Source organism: Biomphalaria glabrata, chromosome 12, assembly GCF_947242115.1.
Source record: "Biomphalaria glabrata chromosome 12, xgBioGlab47.1, whole genome shotgun sequence".
Lineage (NCBI taxonomy): Eukaryota > Metazoa > Mollusca > Gastropoda > Planorbidae > Biomphalaria > Biomphalaria glabrata.
Window position 1 is genome coordinate 747,041 of NC_074722.1, and position 22,893 is coordinate 769,933.

General features: G+C 38.7%; 2 protein-coding genes across 2 annotated transcripts in view; both read left to right on the plus strand.

The window, feature by feature from the left end:
- Positions 1-4,577, plus strand: part of LOC106080058 (proton-coupled folate transporter-like) — a 32,787-nt gene extending 28,210 nt beyond the window's left edge. The window contains exons 7-9 of the mRNA XM_056007199.1: positions 888-1,144; positions 2,653-2,845; positions 3,766-4,577. Coding sequence (XP_055863174.1) covers positions 888-1,144; positions 2,653-2,845; positions 3,766-3,969 — 654 coding nt within the window. The 3' untranslated portion in view covers positions 3,970-4,577. The remainder of the gene's footprint in view (positions 1-887; positions 1,145-2,652; positions 2,846-3,765) is intronic.
- Positions 4,578-18,316: 13,739 nt separating this feature from the next.
- Positions 18,317-22,893, plus strand: LOC129922102 (uncharacterized). Its single transcript, XM_056006681.1, has 5 exons — positions 18,317-19,447; positions 19,918-19,989; positions 21,326-21,454; positions 22,523-22,683; positions 22,865-22,893. The coding sequence occupies exons 1-5, from the start codon at positions 18,537-18,539 to the stop codon at positions 22,891-22,893; spliced, it is 1,302 nt and encodes a 433-aa protein (XP_055862656.1). The 5' UTR covers positions 18,317-18,536.

Consider the following 22,893-nt stretch of genomic DNA (forward strand, 5'->3'; position numbering starts at 1 on the left):
TAAATAGATGTAGGCTTACAGGACACTTTGCGTAGGGTCTTACGTAGAAATCATTAGGAGGACTGTTAATAAAAGAACTTAGTTATGTAGCGGTCACTGCTAAGACTCCTTGCAATATTGAAGCATTACAATAGAGTGGAAACAATTGACCAGCATCGTATTTATATCTACAATGGTTGCTAATGCTAATCCTTAAAGATATTTATATAATAGCAAGGTAATCACACTATCTATCTATCTATCTATCTATCTATCTATCTATCTATCTATCTATCTATCTATCTATCTATCTATCTATCGATCCATCCATCCATCCATCCATCCATCCATCCATCCTTCCATCTATCTATCTATCTATCTATCTATCTATCTATCTATCTATCTATCTATCTATCTATCTATCTATCTATCTATCCATCCATCCTTCCATCTATCTATCTATCTATCTATCTATCTATCTATCTATCTATCTATCTATCTATCTATCTATCTATTATCTATCTATCTATCTATTATCTATCTATCTGTCAGTCTGTCAGTCTGTTTCTTTGCCTCTTTCTCCATTTGTCTCTCTATTTTTCTCTCTGTCTGTCTCTCTCTTTGTATATGTCTATCTATCAGTAAGTCTCTCTCTAGCAAGACTTATCATCTGCTAATTTTTAGGTGAACTGTTGTTACCTTTGGTTGCAAGTGCTTAAACAATAAAAACATTTTAAAAATACTTTAAAAAAAAACAAAGCTGATTACCTGATTGTCTGGCTGCATATTTGCCTGTCTGTCTGTCTTTCCGTCTGTCTGTCTTTCTATCTGTGTATCTTTCTCCCCCAACCTCTCAATCTCTCTTTTCATATAAATACATATAATGTTTCCTTCCTTGCACTTTACAGAAGCCACCGTTGTCATGGGAACCATCAGGCTATGGCTACTTGTCGTCCGTGGACTATGCAGGAATGGGTCTATGTCTGCTGCTTCTGCTGCCTGTCCTGTCCACGTTTCTCCACATCAACGACATGGTCATAGTTCTGATAGGACTGACCTGCAAGCTAGTCAGGACCGTCTGGGCGGGTTTCTGTACGCAGACCTGGATGGTCTATGTCTCTGTTGTCATCGGATCGGCAGCTGGTATTATAACTTCTGGTTTAAGGTAATGCATAAACCAGTGGCGTATCTAGGGTTGGGGGGGGAGGGGGGGGGAAGAATTCGAAAATCCCCCCCAGGGACCCCACTTGAGGGATGCCCCCAAGTGAGTGTTCGAAATTGTTTTTTATGTTAAATATTAAATGTTATGCAGAATGCAGGGGCCCCCAAAGAGGTCACGTCTTCCCCGAGCCCCCAAATGATGGCAATTTCCTAGCTACGCCACTGTCATAATCGATTACTTTCTTTTTTGCCTTTCTTCGTGGTCATTCAGTAGGAAGGAGCTAGAGCAGGGGTTCTCAACCTGTGGGTGGCAAACTAAAAAAGTTTGAGAACCTCCGTTCTAGAGTATGGTATTATTGAATTTTTTACACCAAATTTGTACTGGGAAACTCAATTTGATATGATTTGAGAAGTTTTTTCAAATATATGCTAAGCAAGGCGAGTAAACTAAAAACTGTTTAAAGAGCAAACGAATACAAACACCAAACATTTTTAACATTTTAATGTTTTACACAAACAAAATGTTGGCTTCCTTATCATGGTCTCCTATCCTGTAGTCTGTTGGACCGCTAGGGCACAACGCATGATCTGACAACCATCTCCCTCCATCCATTCTTCTCTGTCTTTTGCCAGGATTATAGTTTCTTCTATAGACAGGCCAGTCCACCCCTTAATGCTGTCCTCCCATTGTCTGCCTCTCCTTCTATTCCCTGATACTGTTCCCTGCAGGAAAGTCTTTTCAAGCCCTGAGGATCTTGTGATAGGCCGTACAATACAAATGAAAAAGGGCTACAAATTTAAGTCACCGGGCAGGGACTACCGGAAGTGTCATTTGACACTCGACATTTACTGTCTCAGTTAATTAGTTCATTTAATAATAGCCAGATATGACCCGGGGCCTGCGGGCTTTAGTTTGGGTATTACTGATCTACTGCATTGAATTTAGATCTATGTCAAACTTGGAGAATGTGTCTTTCACATCTGTGAAATTTAACACGAAAATAAACGTAGAATATGAAAACGGGTTTACCCGTTCAGCTGACATACTTATATCCAATACAAATTACTGTGAAAACGGGTTTACCCGATTTGTTAAAACGTTTCGTTCAGAGATATAATTAGGTGATTTGTGTCTATTTTTAGGGCCCTCCGATTGTGAGAGGGACATTAAACATACACTACGGCAGCGGTTCTCAACCATTTTACAATCCCCCACTCCTCCCCCACCCCACATACAGCAATAGAAGAATGGACAAACACAATCCGTTTTTTCGATGGTCTTTGGCGACCCCTGGCAAATCGTCAATCGACCCCCCAAGGGGGTCGCGACCCACAGGTTGAGAACCCCTGCACTACGGTCTCCGCTTTGATCTAAGGAACTTCTTTGCTAAGTTTAATCCAGCTTAGTCACACGGTTTTGTTTTTTATTCGGAACATAACCTACATATATAAGCCTTACGTTCTGATTCATATATTAGATTGACAAACCCCAATGTCTCTCAATTCCTTCAGATCTATTCTAAGTAAAGCTGTGAACGAGGACGAGACGGGCAAAGTGTTCGCGCTGGCTTCAAGTGCCGAGACAGCTGCCAAGCTGATAGGATCCGTGGTCTTCGTCAACATCTACGCTGCCACGCTGGACATCTGGCCAGGCGTGGCGTACATCTCTGCTGCCATGGTCACCCTCGTGCTGATTATTTTAATGGTACGTCTATTTCTATGGACAGAGCTTACGCTAATTAGTCCTTCTCCGGCAACCCCCGTTCGTCAAAGGCGAAAAAAATTAGTGTTTTCCACTCAACAGTGTTGACTAAAGATTTTCTTAGAACAAGCAAAATATGTAAAAAAAAAAATAAAATAAAAAAAAAAATAAAACCCACTTATCTAATGGGAAGAACTCCGCACATACAACTATATATATATGTCAATAGTGTAGAAGTTATTTATCTTAAATGATATCAAACCAAATAATTCATTAATTAGCTAGCTGGCTAATTTTTCAAATTTGATTCGTGCTTTGATATGAGTTATAAATAATTTTTTAAAGTTTCAAATTGATCCGAGAATGGGTGTGGGAGAAATTACGTGTACAGTTATCTAAGAAGACAAAACTATACATATGAGACATGTCTGTGAATACTACAGAATTTATTTCCTTTGTTGGTACTAAACAACATAGTAAATTTCCAGTAATTAATTGATTGACTAGGTTTTAGTTTTATTGACTCATGTCTTGTCTATACCAATGAATAATTGTACAAAGTTTCTTTTTAACCCGAGAATGAATGTTGGGGAAAGAACATGTCCAAACTTTTTACCAGACAGACAGAGTGAGTGAGACTAAACTTGTGTCGTTTATTGTACTCCTAGACCATTAACTGACCTTTAATAACGTGCCCCCTGGTCAAAGCATCAAGCTCTCAAAAACAGAAAAATGTAAAATTTAATATAGCGTATTATGCCCATGTTTTTATGTTGTTTTAAACCCTTTTCAACATATTTATATTAAAGTCAGTCATTTCTATTGGATTCATTTTGCTTTGAATAAATAAATAGTTTTTACACAAATTTGCATTGTATTTCAAATTGCCCTTGAAACTTTTTTGAATTTGACCACTTGACCAGGTTTGGTTGTATAAAGATCAACAATTGGTCAGCAAATACAGATTCTCTTCCTCCTGGAACAACGGCGCTGTTGCCACCACCAACTTCCCGACGATACGCGAGCCTGAACAAGAAGAAACGGACAGAGAGTTCGAATCCTTGTTGCCTCTGAGCGCCAGTAGTGCGAGCCTGATTGCCCTTCCAGCAACCAGTCCGTGTGAGTGATGGCATTAGGCAATGGACTGACTCAAATGACATTCACTAAAGACACTGGCTTGGAGGTGTGATAACCACTGACCAGTACAAACTCAGTACGACTTGTAAGTAATTAACAGAAGAAGATTGACTGACCAGTGTACACTACTCTGACCATTAGGCATACACAGAAACTTAGATAATGCCCAAATAGACTCTTGACACACCTAGGCAGTGCTTCACTGACCACAAGCCATTAGACTGTGCAGTTGACACTTCATTGACCATTACACACTTGACTTAGCAGTAAACAACCTGCCCCCAGGCAAGGAGTCATTCTTGCAATACTTTGAGACCAGCCCCCCCCCCTCCCCAAGCTCTTAACACAGGACAATTTAAAATGGAATATTATGCTACTGACTGGAAAGAAGTTAATCTTTAATTAATTTACTGTCAAAAACTTTTGTTTCACACCTTCTTTTGTCAATCCATGGCACTGACACTGACATATGACATGACCTAAATGACCTGCTGCATATGCACGCCAACAACACTGTGAAAGACCTTGATTTAGTTGGTACAATCCTTGTGTTCAGAGTTGTATTATGCATGTTACAAAATAAACGAATTCAAGATTTTATGGTGTTTGATTTTTTTTTTTTTTAAGTTTATTAGAAACTCACTTTCACAGTAAAACGTCAATCCGTGGATAAGTCATCCATAATTTGGGACACTTGATTGTTTTACAAGTTTTAAATGTTCTTTCACATTTTAAGATGATTACAACTTAGCCTAAGTCTCCCACTGGGGGTGGCGGCGGGCAGGTTTCGAACCCAGGGCCCTCCATAAAAAACAGTCCAGAATGGATACCACAAGACCACACAGCCATCCTTGTTAAAGATCAGAGATAGAATCTTGCAGTTGCAATTTGTTCGCTGGTATGTGTGTTTGTCTAAATCGACTCTCCTATAAAAAAAAAAAGATTCCGCAGAATCTCTAGATTAGTCTAATTACCGAAACTTTGAAGTGAAAAACAACACGGAACAATAATTAAGTTTATGGCCAAGACAAAAACATGTTTTTATTTTTGTTTTCATTTTACATTGTAATGATGTTTTTGTTTAAATAAACGGTAACAAATAAAGTTGGACTACTTTCTAGGCATCAGTCTTCGCAGAACGGCGGGATTAGCGTAGTGCTAGTAGTTGCTTGGAGAAACTTGGAGAGTCACTAAAACAAATATGGAAAAGCTCCAGACCTTTGTTAACAGATGCCTACGCCGGATATTAGGAATTAGGTGGCCAGAAAAGATAACTACTATCGATTTGTGGGAGAGAGCTAGACAAAAGCCCATAGCCCAAGACATCACAAAACGAAAATGGAGCTGGATAGGACACACCCTGCGAAAACCAGCTACCAATGTTGACTGGAACCCAAGAGGAAAGTGGGCAGACCCCACCAAACCTGGAAGAGGTCAGTCATCAGTGAAGCTGAGGGTACTGGAATGACATGGTAGCAAATGAAGAAAGCTGCTCAGAACCGAGTTCGGTGGAGAGGTGTGGTTGAGGCCCTATGCTCCCCTGGGAGTGCACAGGAATTAAGTAAGTAGTAGTTTGCTAGCTATGTTTAAATCAAAATGGTTACGAAAAGAAAATAAACAAAATAATCGCTGTCTGGTTTGTGCTGCCTGGTTTGTGATGTGCACTTCGCACTGTGGAGACAGTCATCCAGAGCTTGAACAGTGACAGCCTTCATTGCTGAAGAAAAAAAACGCCCGTAACTTATTCGGCAAGCAAAAGCCAAGCAAAATTTATTTTATTAAAAATTACCACATTGCCAACAAACCAAAAAAAAAACAAAAAAAAAAAAACGAGAATGTGCAAAAAAAATATAATTATATACGATAATGTGGGATGTGTGGGCGAGAGGCCAAAACGCTTGGCTACAGCTTGACGAAGGGGACGAGTTCGAATCCAGACTCGAGTAGAGTTGTGTTTGCTAAGCGCCTAAAGGCAGCACGGAAAACTTTCTCCCATATACCCCCCCCCCCCCCAACTGATCCACAAAAGAGATTGGACCATAGCGCTCTGAACATGTTCCAGGCAAGAAAGACGCCCTAAATAAAAACAATTAATTTACAAAATTACATAATTAAAATGTATTAATTTTTTAAAAAGTTGGAATGCCAACACATGGCCACATATACGTAAACACACACACACACGCTTACACACAGGCATGCAACACTAACACGCTCACACACACATGATCACAGACAGACACCCACACAAATCTATTTCTCGCTATGTCCAGCTTGGACATCGAAGGGTGGTCAACAATATTTACGATGTCTGCTACACTGGACATTCAATTTAACGGTCCTGTAATTCTGAAATTCCGGGATAATGAAGGCCTTGACCCGTCATGTTGACTTTAAAACTAGCCACGTGACCCTGATGTTCAGCCATCCAAAAACTTAATTACATCAAACCTCTATTTGTTACAGATATAGTATATTAATAGTAAAGTTAAACAGAATTAGATGTACCGCCTAGACGGGTCTGGGTCATTTAACTCTTTCTCTACGTAATTATTTACCACATTCTGGTGGAATCAACGCTGGTATCGTCAGTTAGGAGAGAAAGAGTTAATACAGAAATTTTGTTGCGAACGGAAGCAATTTTTTTTTTCATTCTAAATACTTTCAAACAAGAGGGCGTATTGGTTTAGGGGTACAGAACTTGGTTTTCCAGACCGAGGGCTCTCAGGTACGAATCTTGGTAAAGAATCGGTTTTTGAACTTAAGAATTGTTACTTCGCCCCTAAGTCCATCCAACTCTAATAGGTACCTGACAGTGGGAAGTGTGATCGAGAGGCCAAGTTCGCTTGAACTTGGCTTGGCTTGGCTACCTAGTAGGGGGGCTCGAGGTTCGACACCCGACTCGGGCAGAGTTGTGTTTACTGAGCACCTAAAGGCAATTACCCCCCCCCCCCCAACTGGTCCACAAATGAGATTGGATAAAAAGCGCTCTGAGCATGCTATAAGCAGGAAAGTAGCGCTATATAAAAGCTATAATAATAATAATAATTAGTTGGGGAAAAGTTGTGCTGGTCACATGACGCCCTCGTAAACCGTGGGTCACAGAAAATGATGAGTTTTACATCGTCTGCTCCATAGATCGAAGGGTCACTTTATCTCTCTCTCTCTTAACTAACGATTCTAACGTTGATTTGACCCCATTAAATTTAATTAATTTTTGGTTTTATAAACTTTAATTTGTGTTATATAAAAAGAGCACGCATTCTCCTAAAGTTCTATACCCAAAAGTAACGCTTTCTGATTACAAACAAAAAATGTTTTTGAAGTTTAATGATAACAGGGTTGACTGTACAGATGTGAAATAATGAACAATTCTGTCAGAACGTGGAAAAATAATTACGGAGATAAAGAGTTAACTCTCAGACAACAGTGAATGACAATGCCTGCCCCCTTCTTCCCCTCCCTTTCTCCGCCCCCTCCCCCCAAATTGGTTTACTTTGTGATTGATTCCTGTAGTGTCCTCGTCATTGAATACTTTTGCAAAGTTTTAACTTGATCCCAGAATTTGGGACTGATGGAAATAAAGTGTTCACATTGTCTACCAGCAATACATGTCAAGTGTTTTATACTAATGCCTGTATTTTACCAGAAGTCTGCACTTTATCAAAAGTCTCATTTTTGCCAAAAAATCTGCATTTTACCGAATTTGACAAAAATCTGCATTTTATCAAAAGTCTGCTTTAAAAAAAATTTCTACATTTTTTTTTTACCAAAGTCTGTATTTTATCAAATAGTCTTCAATTTATCAAACGTATTTTTACCAAAAGTTTTTATTTCACAAAAGTCTACATTTACCAAAAGTCTGTATTTTATTAAAATTCTAAATTTTTCGAAAGGTATACATTTTATCGATAGACTGCTTTTTACCAAAAGTCTGCATTTACACAAAAAGTCTACATTTTACCAAAAGTGTAAATTTTATCAAAAGTTTACATTTCACCAAAACTCTGCATTGTAGCAAAAATCTATATTTTGTTTGTAAATGTTTTACATGTTTCGGATGTTCCTTCGGAGTGGAAGATAATCTACTTCCTTGTCCAAACCTGCCGCAGGTCGACTGGGGATGGCAGCGGGCAGGGTATGAACCCGGGACCATCGAGAAGACTGAACGATAGTCCAGCGCGCATACCGCACGACCAGCCAGCCGTCCAAAAGTCTATATTTTACCGGCCGTTTTTTTTTTTTGGTCAGTAAAATCTTTGTGTAAGCTTATCTTTAGATGACTATTTTATTTAATCTCTTTCTACTTTCCTTGTAATTGTGCAGGGGCGTCTCCCGTTCTTTAAAACTTCTACACAATAGATATTAATTTACAAAAAAACATGCAGTGCCCCCTTCTTCTCCCTACCTATCCAGTCAGCCCCCTCTCCTCTATATGTTTTGTTTTTCGAACTGTTTTCATTCAGGAGCCAGCGCCGCCGAACGATTAGTGTGTTTCATCGATTAGGGCGCCCCGCTCTGTACCAGCGCCCCGGCTCTGCGCCAGTCGTCAATATCCTGTCTCCATTGTACAGTCTAATGCAATCTGCGTGTCTGCCAGAAGCTGCGGGGGAAGGGGGGGGGGGGGGCGGAAGACGACATGAAAAGAGGAACGCATGACGGTTGATTAGATCTTTGGACCCAACGTGTGAGGACCATTCGAACTTCAATTCCAGTTCAACTTCTTTGAAAACATTAGGGGACAGGGCACCATGGAAAGTGATGAAATGGCGTAGGGGGTGGCAGGGGGCGGGGGGTGTTGTGAAAGAAATCTCAGGGTTAAGGACGATGAATGTAGGGTCAGAGTTTAAGCGGAAGATAACTGGAGCACCTTGCTTTGAGGGGGAGGGACTAAATGACTAACTTTGCCAGAAGAATTTAGAAATATACAAGATAAGAAGGAGAAATTAAAGAGAAATTAAAGAGAATTTAAAGAGAAATTTAAAAGAATTAAAGTCTCAGTGGCGTAACTAGGAATTGGCCATCGTTGGGGGGCCCTGGAGGGCTTGACCTCTTTGGGGGCCCCTGCATTTTGCGTAATATTTAATATTTTAATGTAAAAAAACACTCATTTAGGGGACCCCCTCAAGTAAAGGGCCCGGGGGGGGGGGATTTTCAAATTCTCCCCCTCCCTCCCCCCACCCTAGCTACGCCACTGATTAAAGATGACAAGGTCAATGATAAGAACAGGAGCACAGTGAGTAGGACTTAAAACGCCTGCTCTTATCAAGACAGCAAGGTCGTCAAGGCCGTGATATCGTCGGATCATCCATTTATCAGGGGATTATGAAATTAGTTAGTTCTATAAATATCCAAGAATGTAATTAAATGCCATGAACGTCAATTATGTGACGAGGCTTATATGAACTCATTATTGCTGTCTGGAACACATGCGTTATTTCTAGCTCTTCCATTTCTCGGATCAAGTTGAAACTTTGCGCAGTTATTCATTATCCTTCACAAAACATGAATCAATCAAAAAAAATTATCCAATTATCTCATCAATTACTCGTAATTAATCCATGTTGTTGTATATAGAGAGAATGCTAACAAATGGGAGATAAGCCTTGTGTAGAAAATTAGGTCGTCGTCAAAATAACTAACAATAGTTAACAATAAAACATTTTATTTATTTTCATAAGCACCCATCTAGCTCAGGGACCGTAGTTTCAGCTCTCCATCAAGAAGACTTGTTCCCTAAAGTTCGAATGGACCTCATTCACCAATCGTAAACAGACACCATTTAGCCACGTGATTCTTTATATCTTCTATACACATTATGTAATCCATAAAGGCTGTCACGTGATACGTATTTTTCATTGTTTTATCAATACTACGTCGTGGCTTAATGTGTTTATTTACGATTGGTGAATGAGGTCCATTAATGTCGATAACCTTTTAAAAAAAAACAAGTCTATAACGAATGGCCACGGTCCAGTGTGCTCTGGTCAAATCTTACTTAAGGGCAAGTGTGTGGAGGGGGTATCTCGGAGAAGAGAGCTGCGGAGGTATGTATCTGCACAGTCACTGGACCTGTATGGGAGCTATGAGGCATTACGCCGAACGGCAGAGTTACTCTCCACGACTTTACGGGAGGATTAGCCCATCCAGCCTTGCTACTAATTGAAGCTCATCTCAGGATGCTTATTTCACTCGAACAAGAAAAGCAATACTTTAGCTCGAGTTAAATCTATTCTGGATTCAGGCTCAAGACCTCTCATTAAGCCCAGCGGCTTGTCCCCCTTTACCACTCAAGTTCTGCTAAAGTCAATAAATAAATATGGGACATAAAAAGATATTTTTTCAAAGTAGTCAGAAATAGTGAGTCAAATGAAAAATAAAGTTTCCCTAAAAATCTATAAAAAAGATTCTAGAAATAAAAATTAACCCCTTGGGTCAAGAGTTTGTGATAGTAAGATACAAGACACCGATTGTAAAGACATAGCAAAGATATAAACTTGTCACATGTAAATTATGAGTGAGTCTGGTGTGAATGTACATTTTAGTTTCTTATAGTTAATAATGTTTTTTGTTTGGTGTAATGCACAAATTGTAAGACACATCTCCACACGGACAATAAAGATTATTATTATTATGTTAGAAAGGAACGAGTGGTCATTCTCTGGCGCTGCCAGGGTCGAGTTTCGCTAAAGAGAAACAAAATTCATCGTAGTCCCTTTAACAGTTTCCACTGAGGAATTTTCTGGTGATGTGGCAGGTTTGCAGAAGTACCGCCCTCTGACAGGCAACGAGAATGTTCCTAGGAATGCCAAGGGCCTTGAAGGTATCTGTGAGGTCAGTTGTTATTATTCCCTCGGTTGATATAACAATGGGGTATATTGTTATTTTAGATAACTTCCATAAACGCTTAATCTCCAAGCCAAGGTTCCCATATTTTCGTTGTTTTTCCAGCTCAGTTTTTTTTTATATTATTATTATTGTGACAAAAAGCATTAGGCCTAAATTTCATCATTAAAATCACTAAATTTAGTGACATTTCGGGACAGCATTATAGTAAAGTAGCAATTATTCATAAAACACTAAACCATAATTTAGAAATACAAAAAAAAAGCAGCCTTATTAATACTCAGGAATACAAAAAGATACTGAAAAATGTGGCACTATTTTTCATACCATATACTAGGACAAACTCCTAGAAGTGCTCCCTCTTCCCTAATGCCATATTAGCATGAGTGGGTTACTTGAGACAGCCGGGAAAGCCAATAACTCTTAGCAGAGTTTAATTCTCCAACTAATATACAAGACAAGATCACACAAATGGAAACACGTATGACGTCATTATCTTCTATTTTAAAGGAACGTCTGTAATTTATAAAATGAAATAAGATAAGATAGTGTATTGAAACTTCGTCGCTAAAAGGAAACGAAATTATTTAAAATTAGCGTTCCAAAGGCAACAACTGGCTGCAGTGTCTCAAGGTATTGACAGCTACAAATCTGATTTGGACACTTGACCGATACACGAGATCTCTTCTGCTGGTTGTCCGTCATGTCAAGTGGCCAGATGGATCTGACATTGTAACAACTGAATGGACATGACATTAATGCCAATCGCTATGCCAGATTTCATCAGTTCGCACTGGGTTTGAAAGTGAGAATTTAGAAAAATCGGAGAGAGAGAGAGAGAGAAACAACTGATATGAAACAAATAATAAATTCCTACTTTATGTTCAGATAATTAATTAATTAATAGACAGTTACATTTTAATTGAAAAATAAAGAGAAACAAATGGCCAGGAAGGGGATTAAACCCACGACATTTACGTTTTTAGCCACCCTGCCATACTACTTAATGTGAAAATGGCAGCCCTAAAAAACAACAACATAAAAATACTATATTTTAAATCTCAAAGCTTATACAAGTGTAATTGTTATCAATTAGTTCGGATCATGCATGTAATCACATTTGTAATAGATCTAGAGTTCTAGACTAACAAAAATAAATCTATGCGATTAGAAATATTTTTACCCATTGTTTTGGTTTAGCGCTTTTTTTCATGCTGTTAGCGTTCTTGACACGCTATGATCCTAGCACTTGTCTGGACCAGTTGGAAAGGGGGGAGAAGTGGGGGGGGGGAGAGAAAGAAAGTGATATCTGGGGGAATTTTATCGTAATAGTTTTTTCAAAGCATTTACAAAAACAAAAAACAAAAACAAAAAAGGAATGGAACGACCTGAATTGGAACTCATGGCTCACGCCTCCTTAATGCAAACATTCTAACAACTCTGCTAGGGAAGTTGTTATGTATATAGAAGATTGTATAGTTACGTATTGTTTTTTTCTAACTTAACTTAAGGCCCCTCCTGCCCAAAGCTTACTGGTCTAGGCGCCATTTTTTTCCCGCAGACTGTCCCTTCTCCTATATGGAGAACAGTCATTGACTCTAGTTCTGCTGTATGGTTTTAATGACAATTTTTATTACAATGTATGAGTTTTTTTTAAATATTATTATTTTTTAAAATTCTGTCTGACACATTAAACCAGGGGTTCTTAACCTGTGGGTCGCGACCCATTTGGGGGGTTGATTGACCATTTGCCAGGGGTCGCCTAAGACCATCGAAAATATGGATTGGTATTGTCTACCCTACAATTCTGTATTTGTGTAAGGGGGGGGGGTCGCGACAGAGTGGGGGATTGTAAAAAGGGGGTCGCCGAGCTCAAAGGTTGAGAACCGCTGCATTAAACTAATGCATCTACAATTTATTTCTAGACCCCAACACCTAGAGGCCTATATTTAATATATCTCAGCCACACCTGAAGACCAGGAGTTGAGCTGGTTGTCAGAGTCGATATGAGATGCTTGCCGTTGGAATAACCTCCATCTAATATTATCTAATATCATTCATATCACACTGTCCCTTCTTATCCCACTCAGACGTTCCATCAGACTAGAAGATAATTACGTCTTACGTCCTATTGGATGGCTGCCTGGTCGTGCGGTTTGCGCGCTGGACTGTCGTTCAGATTTATCTATGGTCCAGGGTTCAAACCCTGCCCGCTCCCATCCCCCGTCGTCCTGCGGGAGGTTTGGACTAGGAAGTAATTATCTTCAACGCTGAAGGAACATCCGAAACATGTAAAACATTTTACAAACATTTTTAAGTCTATCCATATAGGCGTATTAATCTAGACGTGAATGCTAATTAAAAACTTAAACACTGTCATTGGTTTTCCTGGCTGATTCAGGCTACTCGCTTCATGCTCTGATTGCAATGGGATGAGCGCGTGTACAAATTTGTCCTAGCATATGGATAAAGAATTTTTTTCTCAACATACTTAATAATATTTCCAGAATTCCCGAATTGGCAATCTCTAATCTTTTTCTAGTCTTGAATGATCTTCAATTCTTTTTTTTTTTATTTTCTGGAATTTTTTTTACATCTATTATTTGGTAAACATTTACATAGTGAAAACAAGACGCAAGACACATAGAATACACAAGACACATATATTAAACAGGACACATAGCATACACCAGATACATAGAATACACAAGCATTTAGAATACACAAGATACGCAGAATATCTTATCTTATCTTATTTAATACAGACGTTACTTCAAAAAAAGAAGATGAGTACGTCCTACGAGTCATGCATTCAGTCATGCATATTAACCAATGACTTAAATTCTGCCAAGTCACTGGTTTTTCTGGTTAGCTCATGCAATCCATTCCATGCTCTAATAGCATTAGGGAGGAAGGAGTATTTGTACACATTTTATTAAATTGTATTTTTGTATTTAAAGATTATGGTTCAGTGTCTTATGTATAATTGCTACTTTACTTTTGAGTCTTCTGTCCCGAAGGCTTTCTAAATTTAGTGATTTTACTAAAGGTGTTACTCTAGTCAAATGTGAATATTCGTTTGTTATGAATCTCACTACTCTATTTTGTGTCTGTTCCAGTTTCTTAATGTTTTCTTGAGTTGAGGGGTCCCAAACGGAGGATGCATAGTCTATTATTGGCCTAACCAAGGTTAAATAACATTTTAGTTGTATGTTCTTCTTTGCTTTATAGAAATTTCTTTTAATAAACCCTAATGCTTTGTTTGATTTTTTGATAGCTTCATCAAGACATATAGAATACAAAAGATACATAGGGAAATTACACGAGACACGTAAAGTACACAATACACATAGAGTACACAAAACAAAGAGAATACACAAGGCATAGGGTTCACATGGTATATGGGCTAACACACTCAGACACACATCGCCCGTATTTTGATATTATTCTAGCAGAATTCAAACAAGAGTTACAGATCCTAATATTAAAGCAGGTTTCTCGCCTGTGACGTATCAGGTCTATATTTAGCGGTTGTCAGGTGAGAAGAACTCTGACGGAAATTGGCCTAATGTGTTTTAACGCCTTCTGTCAGTTGCTTCCAGAAGCTTCTTGTGTTTGACATGCAACCGTCTTGAGTTATTTGCTCTGATTTTTTTCATCTCGTTTATCATAGATTCGTATTTACTTATTAAAATATTCTTTTCAAATTGATCACGTCTAGAATATTTTTTTAAACAAATGTGAACGAAAATTGGGGATTCTAAAGATAAAAATTAAACAAGGTTGTCTCCTCCTTGTATAGCTTTCGATTTATTAACTTTGGTTTACATTATTTATGCTATAAAATACAATAGCATAGAAAAAGAAGAGAAAACGCAGTGGAAAATGGGGAGGTAATATAATGGAGTCTGTCTCTGTTTTACTGTCCCTCTGTCTGTCTAGTGTCTGTCTCTCTATTTGTCTTTCTGTCTGTTTGTTTGTTTGTTTGTTTGTTTGTAAAATGTTTGACATGTTTCGGATGTTCCTTCAGAGTTGAAGATAGTTTACTTCCTAGTCCAAACCTACCGCAGGACGACGGGGGATGGGAGCGGGCAGGGTTTGAACCCTCGACCGTCGATAAATCCGAACGACAGTCCAGCGCGCAAACCGCACGACTAATGCAATAAAATACAAGGGGAGAGAAAAAGAAGAGAAAACGCAGTGGAAAATGGGGAGGTAATATATTGGAGTCAGCCTCTGTTTTACTGTCCCTCTGTCTGTCTAGTGTCTGTCTCTCTATTTGTCTTTCTGTCTGTTTGTATGTCTGTCTTTCAGTAAGTCTCTCTCTAGTAAGACTATCGTCTGCTAATGTTTAGGTGTACTGTTGTTAACTATGATGCAAGTGCAATAAAAAAAATTTACTAAAATATAAAACACCCAACAGGAATAGTTGCTCTATGACTCTCTGACTAGTTGACTAGTCTAACTCTGTCTCTACTACAGAAATTGCGATACATCAGGGGTTCTCAACCTGTGGATCGCGACCCCCTTGGGGGTCTATTGACCATTTGCCAGGGGTCGCATTAGACCATCGAAACTATGGATTGTTTTGCTACTCCTCTATTGTTGTGTGTGGGGTGCGAGTCCCGGCAGAGTGGGGGGTTGTAAAAAGGGGTCGCCGGGCTTAAAAGGTTGAGAACCGCTGCGATACATGATTTTCTGTTATTGGTCGATTTACGTAAAGACAAGCAGGTTTTTAATAAATCGCGTAACTTTACTTGTTCGCTGTTTCTTTTTATTTATTTTTTTTTAAATTTCATTCGGGGGTCACCAAATTCACTTGAATTAGGGCCTCCATTCACAAAAGGCCTGCACTGATCATATGTAGGCCCTAGCTTTACAAAACATGTTAATAATTACGACATATTTTGTGACATGTTAAAGTTTCAATGGCGTACACCGGAACTGTGGTATGGACTTTGGACTGTCGTACCGAACAGATGCGTAGCTAGGGAGGGGGAGAATTTGAAAACCACCCGGTCCCCCACTTGAGGGGGGCCCCCAAAATGAGTGTTTTTTTTACATTAAATATTACGCAAAATGCAGGGGCTCCCAAAGAGGTCAAGCCCTCCCCCGGGGCCCATAAATGATGGCAAATTCCTAGCTACGTCACTAGTTCCAAACGTCCCGGATTCAAACTCTGCCCGCTGTCATCGCCTGTAGAAAACGTTTGAAACACACACACGCACACACACGCACTTCCGTTTTCGCACCCACGCCTTTACCTCTCATCCCCCCCCCCTCCACTCGTGCCAAACCATTTCACCCTCTCCCTCCCCCCTCCCACCCATTTTTTTCTAACGTTAGCTTGAAGTTGATTGTGTCTTGAGAGAAAAAAAAACAGCAGATCAATTTCTTATTAACCTTCCAGGAACAAAAGTCACTCATTTGCAAATCCAGGCCCTATCTCTATGAATATGATTAGTGGGGCCAGACGGATTCAAGATGGCGAAAACAGATCACGTGGTTAGGGAGGTGAAAGGTCACATCCTACGATCAACATTTGTCAATACTGAGGTGTATGGGTATTACACTAGATCTAGATCTATTCTTCCCGGATGTTGCGTCATAGCCATTTCATAATTACGTCACTGTAACATGGTAAACTTTTTTTTTTCTATGCATCTGTGATGATTAATAAATCTATTGCAGTGATGCCCAAACTACGGCCCTCGGGCCAGATCCGGCCCGCGATGTGGCTTTATCCGGCCCGCCTAAACATGTTTACAAGCACTTCATTGAGTAGACAAACGTTTCACCAATAAAACAAATGAAACCGATCTTACATAATAGCCATACGTGTGTACGCGTAGGACGTAATCATCTTCTTTTTTTAAGTAACGTCTGTATTATATAAGATAAGATAAGATAAGATAAGATACGTAGGCCAAATAGTGCTACGTGTTTCTAATAAAACTATTTAAAATGGTTTATTCTCTATTTCTTTTTTTTTTATCTATTCGATGATGTGGCCCGCGACACGAGTGTCGAAAATTAAACTGGCCCGCCGGCCGAAAATGGTTGGGCATCACTGATCTATTGGGACATTATGTACTGAAAAGAATAGCTTGCAATATAATATAATCATAATCAGTAAAGTTTTCCAAAGGAAGTTTTATGGATGGCTGCCTGGTCATGTGGGGGTTGGTGGTGGTTGGGGGGGGGGGGGGGGGAATATAGAAATATTTATTTAACTGGACTTTAAAAAAATTACAGACATTAATTCTTCATCCAATCCAAACGTGTGTTAGTATATCACATGTTCACTACCCCCCTCCCCCTTTGCACATCCAAGAACACATAAGACAACAGACTCCAGGTCTCGTCAATGTTTGATTAGACTCATCTGTTTTACACATTCAGTTTCGGTATGGCGATCATAAAGGGAAGTAATAACACTTTCTTGTTCATAACTGCATAACTTGAGTTATCTTCTCTTGACATTTAATCATTATTTATCTGACGTTTTGTCAATTTTAAACGTCTTCTGTTTATAATAAGCGCACCTACCAGTGATCGGTCTTGTAGAAGAAAAAAAAATATTTACAACTCAATTTTTAGAAAAAAAAAAAATTCCAAAAGTGGTATAAACAGCTTGGCTTCCTATCACAGGGGCTCGAGTTCCAATCCCGACCTGAGCAAAGTTGTTATTGCTGAGCGCCTAAAGGCAGAAAGGAACACGTCTTCCAGATCCTCCCTCTCCAACAGGTCCAAAAGAGATTGAACCTCATAGCGCTCTGGGCTATGCTTCATCATAAATAGGTGCGCTATATAAAAATTAATTTTTAACAAAAATTTATTGCATAACTATTAAATGTACTATGCGTACTACTTTATTTGATTCGGTTGAGACTTTAGTTATAAAATACAAACGTCACTTCCAAAAAAAAATGACTATGCCCTTTGGGTGTTACTATCTCAATCTAGTCAATCAATGACTTAAATTCTGCCAAGTCATTGATTTTCCTGGCTGATTCAGGCAACCCATTCCATGCTCTAATAGCCATAGGAAAGAAGGAGCATTTGTACAAATTTGTCCTAGCATATGGAACGAGGAATGCGCATTTATCTTTGTGTCTTTCTGAGTATTTTATTCAGTTTTGTTTTTGTATTTGAAGATTATGGTTCAGAGTTTTATGTATAATTGCTACTTTACTTTAAAGTCTTCTATCCTGAAGGGTCCCAAACAGAGGATGCATATCCTATAATTGTTTTATTTTAGTCACTCGAATTAACTCAGCCAATGTGCTTACACACATTGGGATGATTGGCCCGCACAAAATGAATTTAATGAGAAACCAATCACTCAATAGATTGATTTAGTGCTCTTCAGTTTTGTAGTTCATGAATAAAAAAAAAACCCAAAACATCAATTGTGTTGGTCTTTATTGATTTGTATGTCATAAAAGTTTAGCTTATCGTTTGTGAAGTCTGTTTCAATTTTATGTTTTCTGTGTATATTTATCATACAGAAAATGTGTTTTGTGTTCAAGTGCCTATATTTAAAATTCGCATGTTAACCTATTGATTAGTTTTGGTTATTTATTATTGACATAAACTATTTTTTTTGCAACTGTAAAATACACTAAAACCTTTGCAACCATAATGCTAAAGACTACAAATGTGTAGAGCATACAGAACTGCACACTATTCGGGAGCATAGCAGACGTATATGGCTATAAATAGAGCTGTTGCAATGTCTGTTCCAGGGAAACAACTCTTCTTGTACCTGGGAGTGTTGTGTATATTTTGTTTGATCATTCAGGAGATTTACCAAACAACTCAGGCCTACAAAAGGCGTTTGAATCACGTGACCACATCAATAGATGCTTCAAAGGAACTGAATCATGACAGAGGGGATGAAACTGGAAGACAAAACACAGGTGATGAAACAGAAGGCCAAGACACAGATGATGAAACAGAAGGCCAAGATACAGATGATGAAACAGAAGGCCAAGACACAGGTGATGAAACAGAAGACCAAGACACAGGGGATGAAACAGAAGGCCAAGACATAGGAGATGAAACAGAAGACCAAGACACAGAAGATGAAACAGAAGACCAAGACACAGAAGATGAAATAGAAGGCCAAGACACAGAAGATGAAATAGAAGGCCAAGACACAGGAGATGAAACAGAAGACCAAGACACAGATGATGAAACAGAAGGCCAAGACACAGATGATGAAACAGAAGGCCAAGACACAGAAGATGAAACAGAAGGCCAAGATACAGAAGATGAAACAGAAGGCCAAGACACAGGACATGAAACAGAAGGCCAAGACACAGGACATGAAACAGAAGGCCAAGACACAGGACATGAAACAGAAAGATACAAAAATTCTGGAGATCTTATTTCAGGGAATAAAAAGGAAAATGTAAGGATTAAAAATAACAATAGTTTAATTTTGATCAACAATTATGCACAAAGTTCGACACCGAATGTTAATCAAAGTTCCACTGCTCAGAGTGATGAGGACTATGAAATCTCGGCTGTTCAGAACTACAATGATCCATATAAAGTTGAAAAACTGAGACTCTCACAATCTCCTTACATTTACAATGAGGATGTGGAGAACGAAAGGTAAACAGACATTTGTTCAGTATTTTAGGAGTCAACATTTCAGTTTTTAAATACTTAGATTTATCTCTTAGGAGTCAAGTCAATCAACCTTGCATTTTAAAAACAGATTTATCTTCTAGGAGTCAGTATTACAGTTTAAAAACTTAGAATTTTGTTCTGGAACATTAAGGTTTAAAACACTCAGATTTATCTTCTAGGAGTCAACATTCTAGAAAAAAAAAAACATTTATTTTGAAGGATTCAACATTGCAAGTTAAAAAAAAAAGTTAATTTATCTTCAAGAAGTCAACATTTCAATTTATTTAATTTAGATTTATCTTATTTTAATTCTGAATAGTTCGGTTCCGCCGCCACCGTACTTATTTGATGTAACAAGACAGTTTGTAAAAGATTCATTGATCTTAAATGTGGTAAAGAAAATATGCATAAGTATTTCAATATATCACCAATTTAATAATTTACTTCCTTAGAATCAAAAAGTCAAAATCACAAACAACTGTCCTCAGTGTATTTGCCGCGGTTGAAGGAGTTTCTAGACAAGGGTGAGTCATTACACTAGTCAACATAGTCCAGTCAATAAAAAGTCATATAGTAGTGACTATACAGCAGGGGTTCTCAGCCTGTGGATCGCGACCCCCTTGGGGGTCGATTGACGATTTGCCAGGGGTCGCCAAAGACCATTGAAAAAATGGATTGTTATTGTCTATTCTTCTATTGCTGTGTTTGTGTGTGCGCGGGGGGGGGGGGGGGGGGTCGCGGCTAAGTGGGGGATTGTAAAAAGGGTCGCCGAGCATAAAAGGTTGAGAACCGCTGCTATAGAGAGTCTCTTTCTTTTACACACACACACAACACACACACACACCAGAGTACTTAAGTTTTATTTAGTATCATTTCCCTTTTTTTTTTCAAAGCTTATATTAAGCGCGGTGGCTGAGTGGTAAAGCGCTTAGCTTCCGAACCGGGCGTCCCGAGTTCGAATCCGGGCGAAGACTGGGATTTTTTTTATTTCGGGATTCTTAGGGCGCCTCTGAGTCCTCCCAGCTCTAGTGGGTACCTGACAGTCGTTGGGGAAAAGTAAAGGCGGTTGGGCGTTGTGCTTGCCACATGACACCCTCGTTAACCGTGGGCCACAGAAACAGATGACCTTTACATCATCTGCCTAATAGACCGCATAGTCTGAAAGGAGAAATTTACTTTCACTTTTTACATGTATTCACTCTTCCGTCTGTCTGTCTGTCCGTCTGTCTGTCTGGATATTTCTGCCCATCCCCATTATCTTTGCACGAATTATCCGTTGTCGATGGCAACACACGAGTCAGTCAAAAAATTAACCAACTAATTAATTAATTAGTGGCAATTAATTAATTTGGTTTACATAGAAATATAGAAATAAACCTTGCAGTATTCATGGAAATTACAGTAACTGGGCGGTTCTTTCCCTTACATAGGTTTTGATTTAATAAAAGTATTATATATATTTTTTTATATTTAATATGCATATTTTTTTTCTTTTCGTATGGATCCCCCCACCCCCTTTCCTTTTTTTTTTCTCTTTAGGCGAGCCTAATGCTGCTATAGTATTAGCAATGCCGTAAATAAGCGCTTAGATCTATCTTTGATACCAAATCCTTACACTTGAAATACATATAGGACAGTCTTGACCAGGATAATTAAAACCTTGGATACATTTTACATGTACTATATTTAAAACTGTATCCAAGGGAAGTAATCATCGGCCGAACTTAAAATGTCTCTGCAATTAACAGATGAAATAGATATAATATAAAGACGATATTATCAATAACAGTCAAAATTGTATTATGCTTATATGACCTTTAACCTTTGTATGCTAAATGGTTTAAATATATTTATTTTTAGTTTCCAAATGTGTGCTTACGACCACTGTCAGTTTGTTGACAACATAACCCGCGCTGACGCTGTCATCTTCTCTGCCTCGTACATTAGAGGTAATCGCATGCCGGAGTACAACAGATCAAGTAACCAGAGGTCAGGAAAAGTGTCTATATTTAGGTCCTAGGTTTTCCTACATTGTCCAATACTATGTTCTATGCTCTCCTGTTTTTGCTGTGTAGTCAAATGTTGTCCTGTGTTGTCAAATATTGACCTATGTTGTCCTATGCTCTCCTGTTTTACTGTTGTCAAATGTTGTCCTATGTTGTCAAATGTTGACCTATGTTGTCCTATGCTCTCCTGTTTTATTGTGTTGTCAAATGTTGTCCTATGTTGTCAAATGTTGACCTATGTTGTCCTATGCTCTCCTGTTTTATTGTGTTGTCAAATGTTGTCCTATGTTGTCAAATGTTGACCTATGTTGTCCTATGCTCTCCTGTTTTACTGTTGTCAAATGTTGTCCTATGTTGTCAAATGTTGACCTATGTTGTCCTATGCTCTCCTGTTTTATTGTGTTGTCAAATGTTGTCCTATGTTGTCAAATGTTGACCTATGTTGTCCTATGCTCTCCTGTTTTATTGTGTTGTCAAATGTTGTCCTATGTTGTCAAATATTGAACTATGTTGTCCTATGCTCTCCTGTTTTATTGTGTTGTCAAATGTTGTCCTATGTTGTCAAATATTGAACTATGTTGTCCTATGCTCTCCTGTTTTATTGTGTTGTCAAATGTTGTCCTATGTTGTCAATATTGACCTATGTTGTCCTATGTTATCAAATATTGACCTATGTTGTCCTATGTTGTCCTATGCTATCCTGTGTTGTCGTAGGACATGGTCAGCATTCTCTGGTGACATTTCACATGGGCAGATTTCACTGGTTCCAATTTTGAGCTTTCGGAACATGTGTTGTCTCATTCTGTTGTGTCCGATTCTGAATCAAAAGATTAGATGTTGATCTTATCGGGTTAGCTTATAATAGGCGTTATCTTTCTTGTGACTCGGTTGAGAGTTTATCTATTTTCCTTTATTCTATTCACTATTAGTTTCTTCATTTCTTCTGTATTGAGTGCAATGTTTAATTCGATTGAAGGTAGCTAATCACGAACTGTACTCTATGTTCTCCCAAGGTAGTCCTTTCATTAAAGTATCTCCCCTCTGTCCCCAGGTGGTTAATGTACACCTACGACCCAGCAGTCAAAACATATGGCCTGGCTCGAGATGACGTGGGATCTAAATTTAACTTGACTCTCACCTACCAACTGGACGCAAGTTACCCGCTAGTCTTTGGCCAGCTGCGGAGGCGGAAGCTTCCGGAAAAAGATTATGGTTCGTGTATTAGTCATTGTATTAGTTTAGGACAGCGGTTCTCATCCTTTTTAGCTCCGCGACCCCCCTAATACAGTTTTAAAGTAGACGGCGACCCCCCAACCATAAAATATTTTTCGTTCATTAGCTTAGGTAAATGGGATTTAGCTAGTGTTAAAATTAAAGTATTCTCACTACAAAGACACTCTCAAGAGCCCCTTCAAGGAATGA